Raw genomic sequence first — 27087 nt, 5'->3', positions numbered from 1 at the left:
AGACTTCACCTGATTAGCTTGCCTTTTGATAGGCAACCTCACTCGAATCTCAAATAGTCACGATTGCACAGGTCACGGTGACCCCATCACTGAGAGTGAGTGGGGGGAGACACAGAGTTGCAGCCAGGAGACTCACTCTTGTCGGTGAGCAGCTCAAGGGGCACTTCCCCCTGGGGAGACTCGTCCAGATCTCCATAGTGCAGCACCTTGTGGTTCAGAGACAGGCGGCAGAACCAGAACTTCTCTGAGGAGGACAAAAGATGACGGCAGTGAAAAAAAACACAGAAAGGTAGTGCTCAGCAAATATTCAAAAACGTATCTTGTTCCAGGTGCGTAGGAATAATGCTTTTTAAAAGAAAACCCGCACACTGCTCTTGCTCCTATCACTTTGTTTATTTAAGTCTGTGTGCCCACCTTGTCTGCGGCGGTTGCCCAGCTTGCGGAAGCAGCTTCCCTCACACAGGCGGTTGAGCCTCTGCTGCTTGATCAGCTCCAGGATCTCTGGCTGAATCCTCTCGCGTAGCTCACTGCAACACAACACTCACATAGGTCTGTTAGCATTGAACAGCAACCAAAACACACACGCGCTAACTAACCTATATTGTTCATAGAGCAGGGTGGGAGTCAACTCAGAACGTAAACTGAAATTCCAATTTTCCTGAATGCTTTTCAATGAGAAAAAAAGTGCAATTGGAATTTCAGTGTCCCACAGAGCCCCTTTAGTGGTCATGGTGGAGAAAGAAAAAAAAACAGCCAGGCTAATCCGGTCCCACTGTTTTTATCCATTCCCTCTGGATTTTGTATTTGTTCCCTCTGTTTTTGTATCCGTTCACAGATTTTTTTTTCATCGCCTTATGTAGGCTACCATGACAGCCCCACATGGCCGATAACATATTGCAGCCTAAATATAATTCTATTTAGTCAATTACATGCTTCAAATGGTGATGATCACTGACCATTCAATAGCTTATTTCCAGTTTCAGTGTTAGCCTACCTAGCCTACTTCATGGGTTTTGCACACCCGTTACCTATTTGCCCATATGACCCGGAGGCATATGAAAGCACTGAAACTGGAAATAAGCTATTGAATGGTCAGTGATCATCACCATTTGAAGCATGTAATTGACTAAATAGAATTATAGTTAGGCTGCAATATGTTATCGGCCATGTGGGGCTGTCATGGTAGCCTACATGAGGAGAATGCTGTTTTTAGGCTTAGAGCTACACAAATCAGGAATAAACTGAGGGAACGAATAAAGAATCCGAAGAAATGGATTAAAAAAAACAAGGGAATGGATTAGCCTGGCAGTTTTTTTCTCCACCTTGACCCCTAAGGGGCTCCATAGTTTCCTTCCTGAATTTAAATGGAATTGACCCTAATCCTGTCATACAGTACCATGAAACTTTTGAAATGAAAACAAAGTCTGAAGAGAGGCTAAAATACTGACACAAGGGGTTAAACCCAAACACAAAGGCAGACTAATCTGATGGACAAAGTCAAAAAGTTAACGTGGATGTGGGACTGACATAATGGGTGGTGACTGGAAGTCGTCCTGGCTCATCCTCTCCGACTGGCGCAGACGCAGGATCTCAGAGTAGCTGAGGCCTCGCAGTTTACCCTTCAGATGGTCCAGGGACGAGGGCTTCATGGCCAGAGCCCGGGTGATCTGCTCCCGAACCACCTGCATCACCTGGCCAACCAATGGGTTAACAACCAGAGTCAAACATTTAGTGAAAACCCTGATAAATTAAGGCAGCTTAGTTGTCGAAACATTGGCACTTGTTACATTACATTGAAGCCATGCGAGTTATCAGCTTTTCCTTTACCAACCAGAGTCAACCAGATAAACAAAGTGGGATGGATAGGAGTCATTAATGGCCAAAGTCCTAAGTAACCAAGTGATCAACTGACTCCGGTAGATGAACTCTGACCTTGTTGAAGTCCTCAGCCGTGGCCCTCATCTCCTTCCAGGTCTTGTTGAGCAGTTGGATGCAGACGCAGAAGAACTCCTCCCACGCCCGGTCGTGAGTAAAGAACATGGGGTGGTAGTCATTGCAGCCCTCGTTGGCTGGAGAGAAGGAACACACACACACACACACACCATCGAATACTTATTATAATGCATGAGGTTGTCCTGAAAAATTATACATCAGTTATCCCTCTGAGGATACAAGTACATTAAAAATGAATGAGGTTGGCCACTCTGATTAGCTTGGAGAAGCCCCAAAAAGATTGAGGCTTCCTTGAATGTCACGTCCGCCTTAAAGCCATCGTAATGTGTGGTGTCCATCTGCGAGAAGTGTACTCACGCAATTCTCCCACTTGTAGTATCTCACACAGCATACGAGTGAGCTCGATGGCACAGCGACCAAAAGGACACTCGTGTTTGTCCTCGCGGCTGCTGTTCTCCAGAACAATCTGATGTGAGTGACACACACACATATATATATATGGTCACACTCGGGAAAACTCAAGTGCTACCATTTGAAATATAAAATGTATTTGTTCAGAACTTTTTGTCACAGAAAACCTTCACTGGAGAGTGTGGTACAGGCTCTGTCTTAAAATGGCACACACACACACCCTGATGTAGGTGTCCTGGTGCAGCTTGGCCAGGTAGAGCATGTTGTCCAGGGCCAGCATCCCTGGAGGGGTCTGCGTAAAGTCCATGGCAGGGTTCACATGGTTCTGGAGAAACAACCGACAGGTGAGTCTATGACAAGGACAGACCCATAGCAATCCCTTTATGACCCCAAACAACCGTTTTAACACATCCACTCACTCTCCGACCCAAACAACCTCTCTAGAGAGCAGTTATACAGATGAAAGCAACCCACTAGCTGGACTCACAGTGAAGCCCAGCATCTTGTAGTCCTTGGTGTACATGGCCTTTCTCTTCTCCGTGCCACTGGGGTCGTTCTCCCCGTCAAACGCAATCCTGCGCAACTCGAAAATGATGTCCCTCTGGGCCTGGAAATGGATGAGCGCAGAACTTAAAAACATCAAACGGTATGAGGGTGAAAAGGGTTGAGGTGAAAGACTCAGGGAATACAAAAAGCAAAACTGCTTCTGGTTGTTTTACCTGGTCGCTGGGATCCATCTTGGTCATCATGCGTTCCTCCAGAAGGTTAAAGGTCAGTACCTGCAGCACGTAGAGCTGGTGCGCCATCTCGGCTTTGATTGGTCTGTTGCCTCGGATAACGTGCTGCGAAAGATGACACACATATTAGGAGCAGCAGCACCTCTCCATCTGTACTGTTTAGAAAGCATCATGTTATTATGAAGGGATGTTCGGTTGTGACCGGTTTTCCAAGACAAGTACACTCATGCTTTCCCCGAAACTCACATTGAGGATGATGGATCGTAGGTGTTTCTGGGCCAGGGTGCTCGCCATCTCCTGAGAGGGAAATAGACAAATACAGTGAGCCTCAAAAGCAAGGCCAGTATGGAACAGCTAGGCAATAAGCTTACTACCAGACAACAATATCAAAAGGCTCATTTGAGGAAAGGCTCACAGTCAAATCACTAGGCCCTGGATGGGTTCATAACTGTTACAATTCCATATTTATTGTGTGTGTGGGGGGTCACATCATCATAGACGTCATCACCAGTGAGATGTCTAATAGTGCAGAACGCAGCTGCTACCACTATAGGGACCCAGAGTTACTATGACAAGATTGCATACTGTATTCTTCCCCACTGACTTCATCTGAGTGGATTGAACTATGAGGGTGGCAGCCCATGGTTCTCTATGGATCAGAGGGAAGAGGGGGCGGAGAGGATGGAGCGAAGGATTGTGGGATGAAGTGTACTCACAGTGAGCCGCTGGTCCAGGGGGTTATTATGCTCTTCCTGAGAGGGGGTGGATTGGGAGGGGTTCCCGGTGATGGCAATGGCAATGGAAACAAATAGTGCACACTTATACATGGTTCACGAGATACAGGCATACATCACAAGATACAGCATGCACAGTAACAGCATGGTACAGTAAGGTACAGCACGATATGGCATGGCAACATGGAGCACAACAGTACAGTATGTGACATGACACAGCGATGTCCTTGAGCGGATTGCGGGGGAGCCGGATCATGGTCATAAATAATTCGTACACTGCAAATTGACCTCAAGAATCCCAAACAGATATAGCATGACAAAAACAGAATAATTTCAAACCTTGATAACATTTGGACACGATCACATAGGCCTTTGCCTCTATTAATGGAAATACTTGGGAACAGATTTCCTAATCACTTTGAGATGATTTCTTGATGATTTTAGCAAAAACTAGAACAATAAAAAATACACTTTTTTTTATAATACTTTGTTTTTGCTCACAAAATTTGGGGGGGGGGGGGTCAAATAAAATTGGGCCAGCGGGCTGGAACCCTGCTCTAGAGGCTAATTGAGAGAGCTCAGGCTGACACCATGAAGCATGAAATCCTCCTCTCCACCCTCTCAGGGCTGGTCGTCTCAGGGACTGCACAGGAACGACTTTGGGAAACCTTGTTTTAGGTTATTGTCCTGCTGAAAAGTACATTTATCCCCCAGTGTCTGGTGGAAAGCAGACTGATCCAGGTTTTCCGCTAGAATTTAGCCTGTGCTTAGCACCATAGTTTATTTTTTCCCCCAGTCCTTAACAATTACAAACATACCCATAACATGATGCAGCCACCTACGCTTGAAAATATGGAGTGGTACTCAGTAATGTGTTGGATTTGTCCCAAACATAACACATTGTATACAGGACAAAACGTAATTACTTTAGGTGACTTGTTGCCAACAGGATGAATGTTTTGGAATATTTGTATTCTGTACAGGCTTCCTTATTTTCACTCTGTCAATTAGGTTAGTGTGGTGGAGTAACTACAATGTTGTTGATCCATCTTCAGTTTTCTCCAATCACAGCCATTAAACTCTGTTTTAAAGTCACCATTGGCCTCATGGTGAAATCACTGAGATGTTTCCTTCCTCTCTGGCAAACTGAGTTAGGTAGGATTCCTGTATCTTTATAGTGACTGGGTATATTGATACACCACCCAAAGAGTAATTAATAACTTCATCATTCTCAAAGGGATATTTCACTGTCTGCATTTTTTTTGTATACCCATCTACCAATATATTCCCTTCTTAGCAAGGCATTGGAAAACCTCCCTGGTCTTTGTGGTTGAAATTCACTGCTTGACGTTATATATTGTATGTGTGTGGTACATAGATGAGGTAGTCTTTCAGAAATCATGTTGAACACTAATATCAGAGTCCATGCAACTTATTACGCACATTTTTACTCCTGAACTTACCTAGGCTTGCCATAAACAAAGGGATGAAATACTTGACTCAAGACATTTCAGCTTTTCATTATCATTCATTGATTTGTACACATTTAGACAAGATGGGGTATTGTGTGTAGGCCAGTGACAAAAAAACCAATTTAACAAAATGTGGAAAAAGTTCAGGGGTGTGAATACTTTCTGAAGGCACTGTAGGTGCTATGCATGTATGAGTGACCATGGTTCAGTGTAAATACACTATATATACACACAAAAGTATGTGAACACCCTTTCAAATGAGTGGATTTGGCTACTTCAGCCACACCCGTTACTGACAGGTAAATAAAATCGAGCACACTTGTGGAAGGCTACCTGAAACGTTTGACCCAAGTTAAACAATTTAAAGGCAATGCTACCAAATACTAATTGAGTGTATGTAAACTTCTGACCCACTGGGAATGTGATGAAAGAAATAAAAGCTGTAATAAATTGTTCTCTCTACTATTATTCTGACATTTCACAATCTTAAAATGGTGGTGATCCTAACTGACCTAAAACAGGGAATATTAACTAGGATTAAATGTCGGGAATTGTGAAAAACTGAGTTTAAATGTATTTGGCTAAGGTGTATGTAAACTTCCCACTTCAACTGTACATATGGTATTCATATATAAATCGTCTGTATAAATTGTTGCCTTACTAAAAAAAAATGTATTTTGTTTTGTGTGAATAAATATGTTAAACTGGTATGGTATGTTTGTCCTGAAAAAGAGGGTATAGAAATTACTTTTCACACGTTTACATTATCTTCATGCAACCACGTTTATTGCATGAGTCCTCTACATTGTATTGGAGAGGAAGCCATCTACTACAGCAGTAGTACACATTTGTGTTGTAGCCCTGGACAAACATACCTCATTCAGCTCATTAAGGGCTTGTTGACAAGTTTAATCAGGTGTGCTTGTCAAGGGTTATAATAAAAAGGTGTACTGTTGGTGGTACTCGATGAGCAGGGTTGGGAAACACTGTACTACAGGATTTATTGAACAAAGCTCTAGTCTGTTGTGTAAAGCCTCATTTTAACACTGTTGTCTTTGTGGTGGTGACTGTCCCTGTCAACTGTAAGTGCTGTTATTGTGAAATGTAAACATATTGGAGCAACTATGGCTCAGCCGCGAAGTGGTAGGCCACACTAGCTCACAGTTAGTGAGCTAGTGTGTTCCGAACTCACTAATGCTTTTGATTCAGATATTGGAAGTACCAGCCTCTGAAAAACATTCCAACAGCATGATGCTATCCCCACCACACTTCACCGTAGGAATGGTGGCAGGTTTCCTCCAGAAGTAACGCTTGGCATTCAGGCCAAATAGTTCCATCTTGGTTTTATCAGACCAGAGCATCATGTTTCTCATGGTCTGAGAGGCCTTTTGGCAAACTCCAACTCAGTCAGGCCACTCTACCATAAAGACCTGATTGGTGGAGTGCTGCAGAGATGGTTGTACTTTGGCCGGGTGGCCAGCTCTAGGAAGAGTCTTGGTGGTTCCAAACTTCTTCCATTTAAGAATGATGAAGGCCACTGTGTTCTTGGGGACCTTCAATGCTGCAGAAATGTTTTGTTACTCTTCCCCATATCTGTGCCTCAACACAATCCTTTCTCGGAGCTTACAGACAATTCCTTTGACCTCATGGCTTGCTTTTTGCTCTGACATGCACTGTCAACTGTGTGACCTTATATGGACAGGTGTGTGCTTTTCCAAATCATGTCCAATCAATTGAATTTACCACAGGTGGACTCCAATCAAGTTGTAGAAACAGCTCAAGGATGATCAATGGAACCGGGATGCACCGGAGTTCAATTTCGAGTCTCATAGCAAAGGGTCTGAATACTTATGCAAATAAGGTTTCTGCTTTTTATTTTTAATAAATTTGCTAAAATTCTAAAAACCTGTTTCGATGTTATTATGGGGTATTGTGTGTAGATTGCTTAGGATTATTTTTTATCCATTTTAAAATAATGCTGTAACTAAACAAAATGTTGAAGAAGTCAAGGGGTCTGAATACTTTCCCGAAGGCACTGTAGGCCTATGGTCTAGGCTATATGAGGTGTGTGACTTTCAGTTGGAAAAAGTCTCACAAAAAAAACAACATGCGCAACAGCTGGGCATGATTCACAAGTGATAATATATCATTCACAAAGTGATAGGCTAATATTGTCACCCATCACAATATTCTTGATTCAATATTGCCTTTACATATACTAAATAATATGTGTGTGAAATTTGTTTTAAATTTAGAATGGACCATTATCATGTCTCGAAACTGGGTCAGTGGAAAAAAAATGCGCCATCTATGCAACTAATTAGCGAATGGAGGATGCTTTTTCCGTGGTTAATTTTCATGCCAGGCAGGTTGGCTATACTCCTGTTGTAAAGAGAAGCAATGTGCTTAATATTAGAAAAGTTGAGAAATAAATATAGTAGGTCTAGTCTATAGAAATCTGGTGGGATCCTCTTTTTAGTAGAGGCCATCACTCTGTTTTCTCATGCAATTGCATAGCCTATTGAAATGTTGCGCAACATGAGCTCATGGGCTCTCATGAAGTGTTAAATTAGATTTTCAATTACATTTGCATTGATGTCAGAGTGATTAGAGGGACTATAGAGAGCTGAGTACCAGGCAGGTTTGGTAGGCTACTAATAGCCATCAGCAGCATCAGAGCTTGGAGAAGCCTAATCACCATGACTAAATGGTCAAGTGGAATTTGACTGCCGTCATGACTCATGACGGCCAGTGTGGCGGGAATACGGTCACCGTAAGAGCCCTAGTGTCCACATACTTTTGGTTATGTAGTGTATATTGCAAGGGTACCCTTTCGGTGTATTGGTGAGCAGGTACTGCACTGACCTGCCGTCTATCCTCCGGTGCCTTGAGGAAGAGGGCGTTGATGAGTGCGATGGCATACGTCTGGATCTCCTGATTGGATCTAAAAAGGCATATCAGACACAGCAACACCAGTTAGAAGCATCTGGTTCTAGGAATTCTCACATGGTTACAAAAACTAAAGTAGCAGCTGGTTAAATGTATTAATACAGTACTCAGATAGCATTAGTCTGGGGTTCTACACTTCTAAGCTTAGTCATAAGGTTGCGTAGCAAGGCAAGGCTCGTCATCTACGTTTGATTCCACCGACATTAGTAAGTTACGCCACTACATTTCTACAAACTAACTTCGACTACATCCCCCACATAGCTGTATGTGGGAGGCCCCAGTGCGTGTGTGTGTGCTCACACTTGCAGGTGTCCGATGAGCTGTCCAACAGTGATATCCTGCGCCACCCGGTGGTAGAGGCTGTGGCTGTTGAGGACCATGCTCTCCAGGATGGCCAGAGAGCGCTGCAGGATTGACACATCCACCATCGGCTGGTTCACATAGCCCGCAATCTGACCAGACAGGATAGGAGGGAAATACTCCATTAAAATGGACACATAAATCTAGGGTCTTCTTGATTACAACTTGGTTTATGGAAGTAGATTTGAAAACTCAAGACTAGGACTTGAAAAGTAGGTCTATCAAATGACATACAGTGGACAAAAAAATGAATAATATCCATACTTGTGCATAAACGCACAGCCTACAGAAAACGATGTATCTAAATTCTACAGTGCTTGTTGCTGTGCAGCACTTCAGAGGACTTCATCAGGGTGAAAACTTCACAGACAATTCAGCTGAAAGAGCTCCAAATAACATGGGGGGTTGCTAGGTAACCGCAACCCACTCAGTTCTGGCAACCAGTGAGGTGTTGAAGGTCAAGTAATTAAAGAAAAGAGAAGAAAAAAAAACATGGGGGAGGACTTCGAGAAAGGCCTCAAACTACTGAACCCACCCAAACTCATTTACCAGTGTTCAAACTGAGAAAGATAGTTCACACACTGTATAGGGCCAAGTTCCATCAAAATAAGTCAGAAATACATTGAGTCTTACTTCCATTGTGGATGGTGTAGGAATCTGACAGTGGCTTCCTTATATGACAAGTGTTATGTTGAGTGTCTGCGTACGAAATGGCACCGTATTCCCTATGAAGTGCACTTTCTTTTCCCTATGAAGTGCACTTTTAACCAGAGCTCTATGCACCCTGGTCAAAAGTTGTGCACTGTATAGGGAATAGCATTTCCAATATATGCAGCCTGAACTGTTTAGTTGAGGCAGGTATGGATTCTGACCTGTTTGATGAAAGACAGAGAGATGAGGTCCCAGGACACTATTCCATGGTCCATCAGCTCCAGGAAGGCAGTGAGTGTGAAGGCCAGCATCTCTCCAAAGCTGATGAGAGGAGACCAGAGTCAGAGGACAACACTCACCAACTGATGGGGAAAAGAAGCAAGACAACTGCAGCCACAAACAGCAAGGTATCAGTATAGGGCAATCAGTGTTAGCCTACGGCAACCATATCTAGAAAGGCTTCTAGTAGCCAGTAGAAGTAGCCCAAGGGCTGTGGTGTGGTATGTACCCTACAACATGGTTTGTCTGTCTGTACGAGACCATAATGAGACTCGCTCCGGAGTGAAGTTTCCCCGTAGGTAGAGATCTAGGATCAGCTTCCCCTCGCCCAATTCTTACCTTAATCATTAGTGGGGAAAATGCAAAACTGACCCAGGATCAGTGTCTAGTGGCAGTTCACCATACACTGCATGAGACTCACTGGGTGCCGCTCTCCACCAGGCGCGCCAGGGTCCCGATGCCCTCCATGTTGATGAACTCTGTGGCAAAGGTGGGGTCAGCTGACAGCTTGGCCAGCTCCTTCAGGGCCTCCAGGCGGGCATCTATGCCATGAGACTGGATCCTGTCCAGGAGCTGCCGTGCTGCACGGGCCTATTGTGGGTGGGTGGGTGGGGGGGTCAGGCAAGGCAATGTTGGCCATTATTGACAGTTTTTTTTTTTACCTGGTTTACCTCAACGACTACATTAGCTTGATACATGTAGGCAGCGACCGAAACGTATAAGTCAGCAATAGGGTTAGTCTAAAGCAGCTGCCATGTTTTTGATCTGTTTATTAGGGAGAGGCTATACGGATACGTCGGGTGCCCAACTTGATGACATGTCACTCAGCTGAGAGCAGAGTGGAAACTAATGGATTCAGTTCAGTCAGTCGTTCTGATAAGCCCTTTCCAGCTAGCTAGTTTATGCTGGCTATCTGGCAACAACAGCACTGCGCTAGTTAAAACTTGTAAAAGAAAGTTGTGTTTATTTTTGATGGGCGAGGGATAAATAACTTAGTATTGTTCACCATCTGGAAGTCACCGTGACATGCCAATTAGCTAACGCAAGCCTGTGTGAATGACCAATGCAACGGTGTTGTATGTTGTACCGAGGCGCTTCACTGCTTCCCACTGTTGCTTCCCACTGGGCAATAGTTTCGTCACCGGGCAGCTGTATAACGTCGCTAGCATTAGCCAATTTGTTCAATACTCTATTATATTTTTGAGTAGGATAGCAGCCTACACGAGAAATAACTTGCTGTAACTATCAGGATGACCATTGGGCCTCTTACCAGAATGCTAACAAAATGAGCACAAACTAATAGCGAAATCACAAAGATGCTTTTAGCTAAATGCTAATGAGCGAAAACGAACATAAACTAATCCCAAAGACAGGAAAAAACAGCTCATAAATTATACAAGCATAGCTACTAGCTACCGAATGTCATAAGGAAGAGCAGAATGTGTACACGGAGCACAGAGGAGAAGAACGGATTTAAAAAAAAACACTAGTAGGAAGCATAAGGAAAAATGTAAGCTGTACAGATAACTCATCCAGAGCTCATTGACTTCTGGCAGAAAGCCATTATAAGATATCTGATGGCAAACATTTAGTAGTGAATTGAATACAAGTGTAAGTTCATCACCCCATGTACACTGCACAACAGAGCCTCGCCGATATAGAACACTATAGACTCACCAGCTCCCGCCGTCTCCCGTTGTGCTATTTACAAACAGACTGGCTCAACTGTTCTGAGAAACTACGGTAAGCTTCATAATGTAAAATAATGTGACAGGTGAAATGAAGAACACACCCTGCTTTATCTCCTAAAGTATTGCACAAGTTGACTGCAGGTATTAAGTTAAAAAGTAGCTACAAATATTCAGATTTATTCAAAAATGTCTAATAAATCATTTTGAAGGTATTGAAAAACCATCCCATGGTTTTTTCCAAATAACCAGGTATATGATATACCACCCAAGCCTACCAGAAGATACCGACCTACCCTTACGCTCGTTTAAACTGAGCTGCACGGGGGTCAGAACGCATTCATGGTTACATTAAGACACCGTGGAGCCGACGAGCAATATGGGTCTGAAGACGTACCTTAATGCTGGGATGGGATATACCACGGTACTCCAAAATTGTACAATTATCTACACTGCTCCATTGCTAAGATTGAAATACTGCAAGTTTTTCCCGAAAACTGCCCTTTGCATCCTCATGCTAGCTACCAGTAGCCATTATGTCACAAACAACAAAGGAGCTGATTGGCTGACACTGCCATTCCAAAATTGGCAGCGGTGGCTACTGCTAGCTAGCATGAGGACAGAAAGGGAAGTTTTCCCGGAAAAGCAGCAGTATTTCAATCTTGTCTATGCGGCAGTGTGGAGTACAGTGGCAAATACATTTTTTATTTGATATCCCATCCCTGAATTGAGGTACATTTTCCGACCCATATCTCATGCCGGCTCCTCGGTGTCTTAATGTAAGCATGATTGCATTCCAACCCCAGTGCAGCTCAGTGTAAACAAGCGTAAAGGTAGGGTCAGTACTTTCTGGCTGTCCTGCAGTAACTCATTTTTAGGGAAGTAGCTATAGTATAGCTAATATCAGGCAAGGGTGACAGGCAGCTAAAGCACATTTGTTGATTATGTAGTCCAATAAAAACTGAATAATTCTGAACACTCCCAAGTCCCAACTTTGGCAAACAAGTTTCACATTCTCACTGAAGTTTCTAGCCACAAGCATAAACTAGCTAGCTGAGGAGGGCTCATCAGGATGACTGACTGAACCGAATCCATTAGTCCACACTCAACTCTCACTGCGCGACATAGGTTATCAATTTTGGGCACCAGGCATGTCTGTATAGCCTCTCCCTGTTTATCATTGGTGAAACTATGAGCATTGCAGTCACTATTTAGAGTTAATAAAATATACCTAAGAAATACTGGTAATTTACTTGAAAAAAATGAAAATAACTGCATGTACAAGAAGAGAAAGTGTCTCACGGGAGATATGGCTAATCGAAGGATGGTCCCATTCTTCATTTCACTACGGCTCTGGAAAGAAAGATGGTGAACATTGCTACTACCACAGCATGATGCTGTAGCAACAACAACAACTTCATATTGGTGATATGACATACACTATATATACACAAAAGTATGTGGGCACCTCTTAAAATGAGTGGATTCGGCTATTTCAGCCACACTCGTGCTGACAGGTGTATAAAAATCGAGCACACCACCATGCAATCTCCATAGACAAACATTGTCTGTAGAATGGCCTTATTGAAGAGCTCAGTGACTTTCAACATGGCACTGTCATAGGATGCCACCTTTCCAACAAGTCAGCTTGTCTAATTTCTGCCCTGGTCAACTGTTATTGTGAAGTAGAAACGTCTAGGAGTAACAACGGCTCAGCCGCGAAGTGGTAGGCCACACAAGCTCACAGAAAATGACCGCCGAGTGCTGAAGTACGTAAAATCTTCTGTCCTCGGTTGCAACACACATGACCGATTTCCAAAATGCCTCTGGAAGCAAAGTCAGCACAATAACTTTGTTGGGAGCTTCATGAAATGGGTTTCCATGGCCGAGCACCCGCACACAGGCCTAAGATCACCAAGCTTCAGCTGGAGTGGTGTAAAGCTCGCCACCATTGGACTCTGGGGCAGTGGAAACGCATTCTCTGAAATGATGAATCACGCTTCACCATCTGGTAGTCCGACAGACGAATCTGGGTTTGGCGGATGCCAGAATGCTACCTGCCCCAATGCATAGTGCCAACTGTATAGTTTGGTGGAGTAGGATGTTTTTCATGTTTGGGGCAAGCCCCCTTAGTTCCAGTGAAGTGAACTCTTAGCGCTACAGGTTACAATGACATTCTAGACAATTCTGTGCAAACAGTTTGGGGAAGGCCCTTTCATGTTTTCACATGACAATGGCCCCTGTGCACAAAGAGAGGTCCATACAGAAATGGTTTGTCGAGATCAGTGTGGAAGAACTTGACTGGCCTGAACAGAGCCCTGACCTCAACCCCATCAAAACACTTTTGGGACGAATTTGAATGCCGATTGCGAGCCAGCCCTAATCGCTAATGTTCGTGGCTGAATGGAAGCAAGTCCCTGCAGCAATGTTCCAATATCTGATGGAAAGCATTTCCAGAAGAGTGGAGGCTGCTATAGCAGCAAAGGAGGGGACCAACTCCATATTAATGCCCATGATTTTGTAATGAGATGTTCGACAAAAAGGTGTCCACATACTTTTGGTCATGTAGTGTACTAACAGTAACATATTAACTAAGGAACCACGTAGTGTATTATAGTAATGAATTCTGCCAAGGTGTTGAGGCTCACCTGTTCAGTGATGTAGAGCTGAGGACCGTCAGCGTAACGCAGGGCAAACTGTTCAGAGCCAGACAGAGACCAGCTGTGGACAGACGCACAAAATCAATTGAAAACTAGGTGAATGAATTCACCAATTTTCCACTCAATACCAGAGTGCACTGACCTCCCTAAACATGGAGGCAGGCAGAAGCTAAACCCACACGTATCTCAATAAGACCTACTGTAATGCTGTGCATTTGTTTTTCCACCCTACAGAAAATGCATACCATGTGCATAAGGTTAATAAAAGTCATTATCGGAGCCTCAAGCATTTCTATTTGCAAGAGAAGCAGATGGAGAAGATTGTACAGGGTGATATTCAGTGGGCAAAAAAAATACATTCAGATGCGAGAGGGAGAGCAAGAGAGTAGGAGGAAGCACTGGAGAGAGAGGGATAAGGAGAAGTAGCGAGGTAGGAAAAGTCTCAGTAATCATAGACAGACAAGGTGGACCAGGAGACAAGAGAGAGGAAATGGAAAGGCAATGGGAGGAGGCACTCGAGGGGGGTCTAAATGGTTACATAAGTATATAAACACATTAAAAGTTCAAGTCTGGCCCCCATCTATGAGCCATTATACCTCCTTTAGTGTATTGGCTAGAGGTGTGTGTTTATTGGCAGTGGTATGTGAGTAAGCGCAATAAAAACTAGGCAAGTCAGTTAAGAACAAATTCTTATTTACAATGACTGACTACCCAGGGCCAATTGTGCGCCGCCCAATGGGACTCCCAATCACGGCCAGATGTGATGCAGCCTGGGTTCGAACCAGGGACTGCAGTGACTCCTCTTGCAGTGCCTTAGACCGCAGCGCCACTCGGGAGCCAAGCAAAAGGTGGAGTACCACAGCATTTATGTGTATCTGGAGATAACACTGAAATGCCTTGTATGTTATTGTAGAAATATCTGCACCTCAAAAGTGAAGAATGATATCCAACATCTTTGAATGCAATAGAATTCTAAACTTATGTGATAATATAGCGTAGTGAATCAATGGCTATGATGGAGCAAGATTGTAGAAAGCATTCAAATTACATTTTTTGTATTTTGAGCAGAACGTTCTGCAGTATTCCAACAGGCACAAACTGTTCCATTTCTACACAGGGTAATATATTATAATATAGAATATATATAGACCCTTAAAGAAGTCATTTTATAATAAGAATTCTGTCATTGTAATGAAACTCATGTGTGATCCAGTCCATGTGTAATGGCTCTTACTAATGTTCCTTTGTGTGTTCTCAATATGGACCTGCTATACATTTGGCCCTAACTAAGTCTGTCTAGCTAGCACTAATCTTACATAAGTGAACGCAGGGTGTGTGTGTCTGTGTGTGCTCATATCACACACATATATAAATCAGTCGTAAACATTGTGCGGCCATTATCTCCAGCGTGAGCAGAAACAGCTGGGTGTGGACCTGGTGCTTACCCATCACACACCTCCCGTATGATAGAGGACAGAGGCTTCTTCTGCAAACACAAAACAGACAAAAAAAAACAGTCAAACTCTGCAAAGCCACTGGAATCACAGGAAAGTTGCCGATTGGTCATAAAAAGGCCCTATAGCAGAGCTTTACAAAGGCAATCCTGTGGACCCCAAGGGTTGCACGTTTTGGTTGTCTTAGCACTACACAGCTGATTCAAATAATGAACTCATCAAGCTTTGACGATTTGAATCAGCTGTGTAGTGCGAGGGCAAAAACCAAAACGTGCACCCCTTGTTGGTCCCCAGGCCCGAGTTTGGGAAACGCTGCCCTAAAGTAACTTCAACAATGGTTCTCATTCCTTGCCTAGCTTGGCATTCAGTGGAAAACAAACGTTGATGGATTTGTTTTCATGTCATTGCCGGCAACATACATTACAGTTCATGCTGAGAGTCGAAAGATGTGCTAGACTTACCAACAAAATCTCAGTAGTTTATGCTGGTCTGAGCAGAAACATACTGTAGATGTCTTTTCCCTACAATTATTTAACATGGAGTCTCTGGAGTTTAAAGTCTCCGGCACCGGGAAAATAGACTTCTATAAAATGTTTGGTTGAGTAGACAGAGTGGAGGATTGATGCTGTTAAGGACAAGACCAACCAACACAATCAGCAGCCGAGCACAGTGGCCGTCCTATCGCCTCTGACCACAGAACATCGGCTCTCATTTTTCTGTTAATTTCCAGACGATCCTACACGTTGAATCGACACTGTTCGCCGATACCAAGCAGGTATTCTACTGCGCATGACCGACATTCATGTTGGTATGTCTTGTCCTTTAGGGGTGGGGGGTAGACGGGCACTGACCTGGTCAATCTCGATGAGCTGGGCGTTGGCGCCGGGCCACTCAATGGCCACCTTGACGATGTCAGAGTGGGGTGGCATGGCTGCTGTCCTCTCACACGCCACTGGAGGACAGACATCACAGAGAAGATGAGAGCCCTTTATTACTGTTACACTGTTAGATATAGGGATCCCATGTCTGCCACCATGTTATATTATTACATATGTCACCATAATCACATTATGTTGGTATGAAGGTTTGACAGCAATTTTTACATTTCATAGTTAAAGCCAATTGTGGCTTAAAAACACTATGACGCCTGTCGAAAAGTATTCTAGAAAGCCTGTTCCTTATCATTGGCACAAGGTCAGACAAGTACACCCCTCTTAAATGTACATTTTAGCAACAACATCACTCAATTTTTTCTCATTACAGTCCAGTTTGTCAAAGCCCATCTTTGGTAAAGCTTTCCCCACATGACAAAATGTTGTTTTTAAGAGGACATGTTAATGTAAAAAGATGGGCCCAGGACAGCTTTTACAGCTGCAGTGGCTTAAGGTATCAGCTATCAATGCCATTAAATCCTCAGATGTATTACCTGTGGTAGGTAGCACCACACTTTGTTTAGCTATTACCTACATCCACTTCAAAAGGGCATTTCAACAGCCTGATGGACAAGCCCAACGATGGGGAGAAAAAGTCTTCTAAATATCAGTGCCCAGGGGTTTTCAACATCAAAGCCCTGCACCACCGAGTAGAAAACAGGCTGATATTATGCATCTTGTAGCCTGAACTAGACTCCAGCTCTGTCGCTGCCAGAAATAGACACGCACTAAAACCAACCAGATTTGACAAAGAAAAACATCCCGTGTCTTGTTAAAACACACATTGTTTTGTCTGTCTTTCGATGCAGTTTTCTCTAGGATTTTTTTCAGCAGCGGTGGCAAAGACAGCAGGGGAGGGGGGTGAGGTTTGTGCTCTTTCCTGCGGGGGTCAGGGCACATGCATCCTGGGAGAATTTTTTTTGTAGAACGACTGAGAAGGTCACTTCTGGTGGCTTTTGAAAAATACATTCTACTCCAAAATGCAACTATGTTGACACCATCTGAAATACACTGCTCAAAAAAATAAAGGGAACACTTAAACAACACAATGTAACTCCAAGTCAATCACACTTCTGTGAAATCAAACTGTCCACTTAGGAAGCAACACTGATTGACAATAAATTTCACATGCTCTTGGGCAAATGGAATAGACAACAGGTGGAAATTATAGGCAATTAGCAAGACACCCCCAATAAAGGAGTGGTTCTGCAGGTGGTGACCACTTCTCAGTTCCTATGCTTCCTGGCTGATGTTTTGGTCACTTTTGAATGCTGGCGGTGCTTTCACTCTAGTGGTAGCATGTGACAGAGTCTACAACCCACACAAGTGGCTCAGGTAGTGCAGCTCATCCAGGATGGCACATCAATACGAGATGTGGTAAGAAGGTTTGCTGTGTCTGTCAGCGTAGTGTCCAGAGCATGGAGGCACTACCAGGAAACAGGCCAGTACATCAGGAGATGTGGAGGAGGCCGTAGGAAGGCAACAACCCAGCAGCAGGACCGCTACCTCTGCCTTTGTGCAAGGAGGAGAAGGAGGAGCACTGCCAGAGCCCTGCAAAATGACATCCAGCAGGCCACAAATGTGCACGTGTCTGCTCAAACGGTCAGAAACGGACTCCATGAGGGTGGTATGAGGGCCCGACGTCCACAGGTGGGGGTTGTGTTTACAGCCCAACACCGTGCAGGACGTTTGGCATTTGCCAGAGAACACAAAGATTGGCAAATTCGCCACTGGCGCCCTGTGCTCGTCACAGATGAAAGCAGGTTCACACTGAGCACATGTGACAGACGTGACAGAGTCTGGAGACGCCGTGGAGAACGTTCTGCTACCTGCAACATCCTCCAGTATGACCGGTTTGGCGGTGGGTCAGTCATGGTGTGGGGTGGCATTTCTTTGGGGGGGGCCGCACAGCCCTCCATGTGCTCGCCAGAGGTAGCCTAGCCTGACTGCCATTAGGTACCGAGATGAGATCCTCAGACCCCTTGTGAGACCATATGCTGGTGCGGTTGGCCCTGGGTTCCTCCTAATGCAAGACAATGCTAGACCTCATGTGGCTGGAGTGTGTCAGCAGTTCCTGCAAGAGGAAGGCATTGATGCTATGGACTGGCCCGCCCGTTCCCCAGACCTGAATCCAATTGAGCACATCTGGGATATCATGTCCCACAGACTGTCCAGGAGTTGGCGGATGCTTTAGTCCAGGTCTAGGAGGAGATCCCTCAGGAGACCATCCGCCACCTCATCAGGAGCATGCTCAGGCGTTGTAGGGAGGTCATACAGGCACGTGGAGGCCACACACACTACTGAGCCTCATTTTGACTTGTTTTAAGGACATTACATCAAAGTTGGATCAGCCTGTAGTGTGGTTTTCCACTTTAATTTTGAGTGTGACTCCAAATCCAGACCTCCATGGGTTGATAAATTTGATTTCCATTGATCATTTGTGTGATTTTGTTGTCAGCACATTCAACTATGTAAAGAAAAAAGTATTTAATAAGAATATTTCATTCATTCAGATCTAGCTAGCATGCTAGCTGTTCCTGTAGTCCAGCGGTAGGCAACTGATTCAGCCACAGGACAATTTTTGATGGAGGGAAGGTCGGGGGTCCGTAACAGTTATAATAATTTGTACACTGCAAATTGACCACCACCAAACTCAAAAAAAAGATTGTATTTGAAAGTAATCATTTTACACCTCGATTGCATTGAGACACAATCACATGGCTCTTTTATTCGTTGGAATAGTAGGTGAACAGATTAACTAAATTAAACAAAGTTTTAGCTGAATTTCTGGTGATTTTAGTATTTTTACCAAAAAATCCCCCCCTCGCCTGTTGCTGACCACACCTGTAGACATCCAGCATGCTAGCTGTTCACATAGAGATCCAGTTATTGTGCTAATGCTAGTTAGCAACTTCCTTCAAACTGCATGCAAAGGCATAACAATGGTATCCATGAGTAAAAAAAGTGTATTTTTTTTAAACAGAGCGTAAATTGCCAAAACATTGCACTATTCCTTTAAAAGCTGCAGCTAAATGAATATATGGGAAACTCCACTATAGGGTGGTATTCTCTGATGTTACTGCCAGAAAAAAATCAAAACATTCTCATTCATCGACATTGTATTCAGATGCCTACGGACTGAGAATCTTTCTGCGCATTTCTTTACAGAAAATGTGAATGCAGTCACACACACACACACAATCTGGGGTAGTGAGAAACAGCAAGTTTCATACATCCACATCTCTGGCAGGCTCAGTCCTCCCACTCAGGAGCCCTAGAACCTGTACGTGGGCTGGGGTTGGTTTAGCACAGCTCCCCGATCTACTGCAGATACAACAGCACCAGCATCAGGTATACCCCTGCTAGCCTCCCTATTCTAAATCCACAGGGATTCTTTGCTCCGCACTCGGCTGGCGTCGTGTGATGACAGATGAGAGTGCGCGTCAAAGCAGTAGAAATCAGTGCCAAGAGCGGGCATTTTACTTGGGGAACCACACAACACATAATCAAGCAGTGCTTGTCACTGCACTGGGCAGATGCCAAATAGCTGTAACCAACATTTTTTGTTGAGTATTGGGCGGTAGGGGGAGAAGAGAAGGGTAGGGGGCTTTTTGGAGGGGGGGGGGATTTCCCTCTCCTGTCTCCGGGGGCTGTTATACAGCTCAGTTCATGCTTTTGTTCACATTTGGCATGAAATACATTGCAGTTATAAAGTTAATTTCCTGCAATTGTACACATTTTGCTATCATATGCTATCTCGGCCCCCCAAAACTTCAGAATTGTTTTCTTTGCGTGCCTGTTCAGTAATCCGGCCCTGACTCTGGCTGGAGATCAGATGGTGTGTGGACATGGTTTAAAAGTGTCTGTTTGCTTGCCTTGGTTCTCTGAGGACACCTGAGTTTCAATACGGATATTTTCACAGCAAACAATTTCAGGGACCATGAACTAATAAATTCAAGCATTTCAGTTGATGATCAATTGATTCTACTGAATATATCCTGTACTGCAAAGACAAAGTTAAATTCATAATCTGCAGTAGTAGCCTAATGATCAACTCTTAAATGGTCTGTGAAAACACTTGTTTACTTTCTTGAGGAAAATGTAATTCCATTCGTAACACCTCTAATAACAAGCTGGATCCAATTCAATACTGCCTTTTGATAAAGTATTTCCTCTTCTCTCAAATCAGGCAATAATATCCATACATGAGGAGACTTGCCTGGTAGGAAGGATAGGGGAATTTAGCTAAATGAGAACACCAAGTCAAACAACAATCAGTGATGAGACTTGGCTTGGAATGATGAATGGGGCATTGTGCAACAGGCTGCCTAAAAAGGCTGTGAAAATGCTGCAGAAAAATACTTAGAAGAATTTAGTCCAAGACTGGCAAGTGCAGGACAGCTCATCAGAGCACATTCAGATACTCTGACTTCACTATAACCCACCACATCCACAAATGAAAGAACAAGAAAAACAGACCTGTAAAGTTAACCACACTGTTATACACAAAAGCATATGCTAATGAACCATGTTTCACTGCTGCATACAATTACACAAACGGTTTATAAGAACACATCAAAAGCGTTGGGGATTCTTTGTGAGGGTTTAATTCTCAAAGTAATTTCTATTTTTTCATTTCACAGACAACATGTTTTTCTTGACACACTACCCCACCGTCAGTGCATTTGTGGCCAAACATCAACAACAACATGAAAATAGACGCCGGAAGACCAGGCACAATGTAATGGCTAACTTAACCTTGCCAGACAGGAACTCCTGCCATGACACATCATCTGGGCCACAATGCTGCTATTGTCTGGGGGTATAAATAAGAGAAGTCCATTCCCAGTCCCAAATGGGAATAACTAGGGCCTATTAGAGCTCTGGTCAAAAGTAGTGCACTACATCGGGAACAGGGTGCCATTTCGGACAGAATCGTCCATTCCCAGTCCGAAAGTCACTGACTAGAGGTCTTCACAGATCCATCCACCTGTACTCGAAAACTCAAGACCCAATGCAGGACCGGATCCAGAATTCTAAATAATGTCACGGGTCTGACCTGATTTTCACAGGTCTTGGGTATGTGTAATTTTAACTGACTTGTCCAGAACGGCCGTACAGATTCGAACGAGACCGGTGCAGTAGAAAGAGAAATTGTATTATTTATGCTGCTGCTCTTGCTTTTTCATGAGAGTGGAGCGTGACGTGTGTAGCTTATTGTTGGCCAATCATAAGTCAAAGTGGCAATAGGCTACAGTCAGAGCCTCCATGTGTGGCAAAAGTTAGGAGATACAGTGGGACAAAAAAATATTTAGTCAGCCACCAATTGTGCAAGTTCTCCCACTTAAAAAGATGAGAGATGCCTGTAATTTTCATCATAGGTACACTTCAACTATGACAGACAAAATGAGAAAACAAATCCAGAAAATCACATTGTAGGATTTTTAATGAATTTATTTGCAAATTATGGTGGAAAATAAGTATTTAGTCACCTACAAACAAGCAAGATTTCTGGCTCTCACAGACCTGTAACTTCTTTAAGAGGCTCCTCTGTCCTCCACTCGTTACCTGTATTAATGGCACCTGTTTGAACTTGTTATCAGTACAAAAGACACCTGTCCACAACCTCAAACAGTCACACTCCAAACTCCACTATGGCCAAGACCAAAGAGCTGTCGAAGGACACCAGAAACAAAATTGTAGACCTGCACCAGGCTGGGAAGACTGAATCTGCAATAGGTAAGCAGCTTGGTTTGAAGAAATCAACTGTGGGAGCAATTATTAGGAAATGGAAGACATACAAGACCACTGATAATCTCCCTCGATCTGGGGCTCCACGCAAGATCTCACCCCGTGGGGTCAAAATTATCACAAGAACGGTGAGCAAAAATCCCAGAACCACACGGGGGGACCTAGTGAATGACCTGCAGAGAGCTGGGACCAAAGTAACAAGCCTACCATCAGTAACACACTACGCCGCCAGGGACTCAAATCCTGCAGTGCCAGACGTGTCCCCCTGCTTAAGCCAGTACATGTCCAGGCCCGTCTGAAGTTTGCTAGAGAGCATTTGGATAATCCAGAAGAAGATTGGGAGAATGTCATATGGTCAGATGAAACCAAAATATAACTTTTTGGTAAAAACTCAACTCGTCGTGTTTGGAGGACAAAGAATGCTGAGTTGCATCCAAAGAACACCATACCTACTGTGAAGCATGGGGGTGGAAACATCATGCTTTGGGGCTGTTTTTCTGCAAAGGGACCAGGACGACTGATCCGTGTAAGGGAAAGAATGAATGGGGCCATGTATCGTGAGATTTTGAGTGAAAACCTCCTTCCATCAGCAAGGGCATTGAAGATGAAACGTGGCTGGATCTTTCAGCATGACAATGATCCCAAACACACCGCCCGGGCAATGAAGGAGTGGCTTCGTAAGAAGCATTAAGGTCCTGGAGTGGCCTAGCCAGTCTCCAGATCTCAACCCCATAGAAAATCTTTGGAGGGAGTTGAAAGTCCGTGTTGCCCAGCAACAGCCCCAAAACTTCACTGCTCTAGAGGAGATCTGCATGGAGGAATGGGCCAAAATACCAGCAACAGTGTGTGAAAACCTTGTCAAACATTTTCTGTAAGTCTTCACCTCTGTCATTGCCAACAAAGGGTATATAACAAAGTATTGTGAAACTTTTGTTATTGACCAAATACTTATTTTCCAACATAATTTGCAAATAAATTCATTAAAAATCCTACAATGTTATTTTCTGGATTTTTTTCCCTCATTTTGTCTGTCATAGTTGAAGTGTACCTATGATGAAAATTACAGGCCTCTCATCTTGTTAAGTGGGAGAACTTGCAGTTGGTGGCTGACTAAATACTTTTTTTGCCCCACTGTATCTAATCAATGGAAGATGGAATTACAATGAAGGAATTAAAAGTTCAAAGAGAAGGAGAGGCTACAGGCTACTTAATATTCTGAATGGAGTTGTTGTTGCGTAACTGTAGGATGAGAAAGCACATGCACTGCAGCCTCAACTAGCCTAACTAGCAAACGTTACCTAGCTTAATCAGCATTTCCCGGTTTGACGCAGTGAAGACAGGTACTGAGCAGTAGCTCAAAAAAAAAATTATAATCTGCTGCTTCCCTCACTCAGATCGGACTGGGTATGGATCCAACCCTGTCTATACGGAACGGGTCTAGTTGTCGCCGTGTCCGTTTGGAACAGGTCTATATTCAAAACATTTATTTATATCTGGTCAGGGCGGGAAAACCCCAGGTCCATTTCGGAAGTTGGACCTGTGAAGACCTCTACCGCTGACTGCAGTCTCCACAAAGGAACCTCTAAGATAACAGTTTGAGCCACATCACTAGTCAAGTCCAGTACAAATAGTACTGCAGCTGTCAGCTCAACTTTGTGAATGGACTTCTGATACGCTACATGGCCATAAGTATGTGGACGCCTACTTACACGAACATCTCATTCCAGGATCATGGGCATTAATATGGAGTCCCCCTATTAGTGAGGTCAGGCACTGATGTTGGGCGATTAGGCCTGGCTCGCATTTAGCGTTCCAATTCATCCCAAAGGTGTTCGATGGGGTTGAGGTCAGGGCTCTGTGCAGGCCAGTCAAGTTCTTCCAGACCGGTCTCGACAAACCATTTCTGTATGGACCTCGCTTTGTGCATGGGGGCATTGTTATGCTGAAACAGATAAGTGTCTTCCCCAAACTGTTGCCACAAAGTTGGAAGCACAGAATCATCTGAACTCAGCAAAGAAAGAAATGTCCCCTCACTGTCAACTGTGTTTATTTTCAAACTTAACATGTGTAAATATTTGTATGAACATAAGATTCAACAACTCAACAACAAGTGCATCTCCTCCTTATGGACTGCACCAGATTTGGCAGTTCTTTCTGTGAGATGTTACCCCACTCTTTCACCAAGGCACCTGCACGTTCCCGGACCCTAGCCCTCCGATCCAACAGGTCCCAGGCGTGTTCAATGGGATTCAGATCCGGGCTCTTCGCTGGCCATGGCAGAACACTGACATTCCTGTCTTGCAGGAAATCACACACAGAATGAGCAGTATGGCTGGTGGCATTGTCATGCTGGAGGGTCATGTCAGGATGAGCCTGCAGGAAGGGTACCACATGAGGGAGGAGGATGTCTTCCCTGTAACGCACAGCGTTGAGCTGGGCTGCAATGACAACAAGTTCAGTCCGATGATGCTGCGACACACCGCCCCAGACCATAAAGGACCCTCCACCTCCAAATCGATCCCACTCCAGAGTACAGGCCTCGGTGTAACGCACATTCCTTCGATGATAAACGCGAATCCGACCATCACCCCTGGTGAAACAAAACCACGACTCGTCAATGAAAAGCACTTTTTCCAGTTCTGTCTTGTCCAGCGACGGTGGGTTTGTGCCTGTAGGCAACGTTGTTGCCGGTGATGTCTGGTGAGGACCTGCCTTAGAACAGGCCTACAAACCCTCAGTCCAGCCTCTCTCAGCCTATTGCGGACAGTCTGAGCACTGATGGAGGGATTGTGCGTTCCTGGTGTAACTAGGGCAGTTGTTGTTGCCATCCTGTACCTGCCCTGCAGGTGTGATGTTCGGATGTACCGATCTTGTGCAGGTGATGTTACACAGTCTGCCCCTGCGAGGACAATCAGCTGTCCCCAGTCTCCCTATAGCGCTGTCTTAGGCATCTCACAGTACGGACATTGTAATTTATTGCCCTGGCCACATATCATCACCTCTCCTCATACCTCCTATCAGCATGCCTAAGGCACATTCACGCAGATGAGCAGGGACTCTGGGCATCTTTCTTTTGGTGTTTTTCAGAGTCAGTAGAAAGGCCTCTTTAGTCTCCTAAGTTTTCATAACTGTGACCTTATTAGCCTATAGTCTGGAAGCTGTTAGTGTCTTAACGACCGTTCCACATGTCCATGTTCATTAATTGTTTATGGTTCATTGAACAAGCATGGGTAACAGTGGTAAAACCCTTTACAATGAAGATCTGTGGAGTTATTTGGATTTTAATGAATTATCTTTGAAAGACAGGGTCCTGAAAAATGAGATGTTTCTTTTTTTTTGCTGAGTTTAGAATGCCATTGTATGCTGTAGCGCTGAGGTTTCCCTTCACTGGATCTAAGGGGCCTAGCCAGAACCATGAAAAACAGCCCCAGACCATTATTCCTCCTCCACCAAACTGTACAGTTAGCACTATGCATTCAGGCATGTAGTATTCTCCTGGCATCCGCCAAACCCAGATTCGTTCCTTGGACTGCCAGATAGTGAATCGTGATTCATCACTCCAGAGAACACGTTTCCACTGCTCCAGAGTCCAATGGCGGCGAGCTATAGACCACTCCAGCCACCGCTTGGCATTACGCATGGTGATCTTAGGCTTGAGTGCGGCTGCTCGTCCATGGAAACCCATTTCATGAAGCTCCCGACAAACAGTTCTTGTGCTGACGTTGCTTCCAGAGGCAGTTTGGAACTCGGTAGTGAGTGTTGCAACCGAGGACAGACTATTATTACGAGCTCCGCACTTCAGCACTTTGTCCCTTTCTGCGAGCTTGTGTGGCCTACCACTTTGCGATTGTGTCGTCGTTGCTTCTAGACGTTTCCACTTCACAAGAACAGCACTTACAGTTGACCGGGCAGCTCTAGCAGGGTAGAAATTTGACTAACTGACTTTTAAAGGTGGCATCCTACGGTAGTTCCACGTTGAAAGTCAGTGAGCTCTTCAGTAAGACCATTCTGCTGCCAATATTTGTCTATGAAGATTGCATCACTGTGTGCTCAATTTTATACACCGGTCAGCAACGGGTGTGGCTGAAATAGCCAAATCCCCTCATTTGAAGGGGTCCACATAATTGTGTGTGTGTGTACACACACACACACACACACACACACACACACACACACACACACACACACAGAGTGTACCTAAAGCTGGCAAGAATGGGAATTGATGGGAAATTATGTAAATATATCACTAGCCACTTTAAACAATGCTACCTTATATAATGTTTACATACCCTACATTATTCATCTCATATGCATACGTATATACTGTACTCTATATCATCGACTGCATCCTTATGTAATACATGTATCACTAGCCACTTTAACTATGCCACTTTGTTTACATACTCATCTCATATGTATATACTGTACTCGATATCAGCTACTGTATCTTGCCTATGCTGCTCTGTACCATCACTCATTCATATATCCTTATGTACATATTCTTTATCCCCTTACACTGTGTATAAGACAGTAGTTTTGGAATTGTTAGTTAGATTACTTGTTGGCTATTACTGCATTGTCGGAACTAGAAGCACAAGCATTTCGCTACACTCGCATTAACATCTGCTAACCATGTGTATGTGACAAATTTGATTTGATTTGATTTGGAATGGTGTTAATTTTCTCAGTTCACTGACTAGCTCTACAAAAATCTTTAAAAATTAGGGTATCAATGAAATTCTTGAACCAAAGCAAGCAAACATGACTGAAATCTATCATTTAATTTTAAATTAAGGAAATAATTAAGAGCTGAGTCAATATTCTACATGGGGAACAATATGCATGGCATGAAACACTAAGTCCAGCATAGTAAGGATACCGTCTGAATACTAACTCAGAATTCCAGTAGTTGACAGAGGGCCATGTGCTTACAGCCACAATGGTGGGGGAAACCACAAAGCACCAATAAGAAACCAGAGTCCATGAAGGACAAGGCTAAGAGGTTATTAAGAGAAACAGTATGTCTGTGTGTGTGTAGGTTGGAGGAGGCGAATCA

At 44.0% G+C, this 27087-nt stretch overlaps 1 protein-coding gene across 6 annotated transcripts in view; it reads right to left on the bottom strand.

The window, feature by feature from the left end:
- Positions 1-27087, bottom strand: part of LOC112215735 (engulfment and cell motility protein 2) — a 33822-nt gene that overhangs the window by 3330 nt on the left and 3405 nt on the right. For 2 of the 6 annotated variants that reach the window (XM_024375065.2, XM_042298538.1), the window contains exons 3-20: positions 16200-16300; positions 15340-15380; positions 13883-13955; positions 12537-12587; positions 9968-10137; positions 9489-9588; positions 8557-8708; positions 8173-8251; positions 3818-3853; positions 3348-3398; positions 3084-3206; positions 2852-2971; positions 2585-2689; positions 2311-2419; positions 1933-2069; positions 1528-1691; positions 415-527; positions 137-244 (exon numbers count right to left, since the gene is read on the bottom strand). In XM_024375065.2, the coding sequence (XP_024230833.2) occupies positions 137-244; positions 415-527; positions 1528-1691; positions 1933-2069; positions 2311-2419; positions 2585-2689; positions 2852-2971; positions 3084-3206; positions 3348-3398; positions 3818-3853; positions 8173-8251; positions 8557-8708; positions 9489-9588; positions 9968-10137; positions 12537-12587; positions 13883-13955; positions 15340-15380; positions 16200-16277 (1810 nt within the window). In that variant the 5' untranslated portion in view covers positions 16278-16300. Of the gene's footprint in view, positions 1-136; positions 245-414; positions 528-1527; positions 1692-1932; positions 2070-2310; positions 2420-2584; positions 2690-2851; positions 2972-3083; positions 3207-3347; positions 3399-3817; positions 3854-8172; positions 8252-8556; positions 8709-9488; positions 9589-9967; positions 10138-11223; positions 11286-12536; positions 12588-13882; positions 13956-15339; positions 15381-16199; positions 16301-27087 lie in introns of those variants that run through there. The other 4 variants (XM_024375075.2, XM_024375084.2, XM_024375094.2 and 1 more) reach the window with 4 other exon arrangements.

This window comes from Oncorhynchus tshawytscha, linkage group LG02 (genome assembly GCF_018296145.1).
Source record: "Oncorhynchus tshawytscha isolate Ot180627B linkage group LG02, Otsh_v2.0, whole genome shotgun sequence".
NCBI lineage: Eukaryota > Metazoa > Chordata > Actinopteri > Salmoniformes > Salmonidae > Oncorhynchus > Oncorhynchus tshawytscha.
This window is presented reverse-complemented; position numbering and strand designations above follow the sequence as displayed.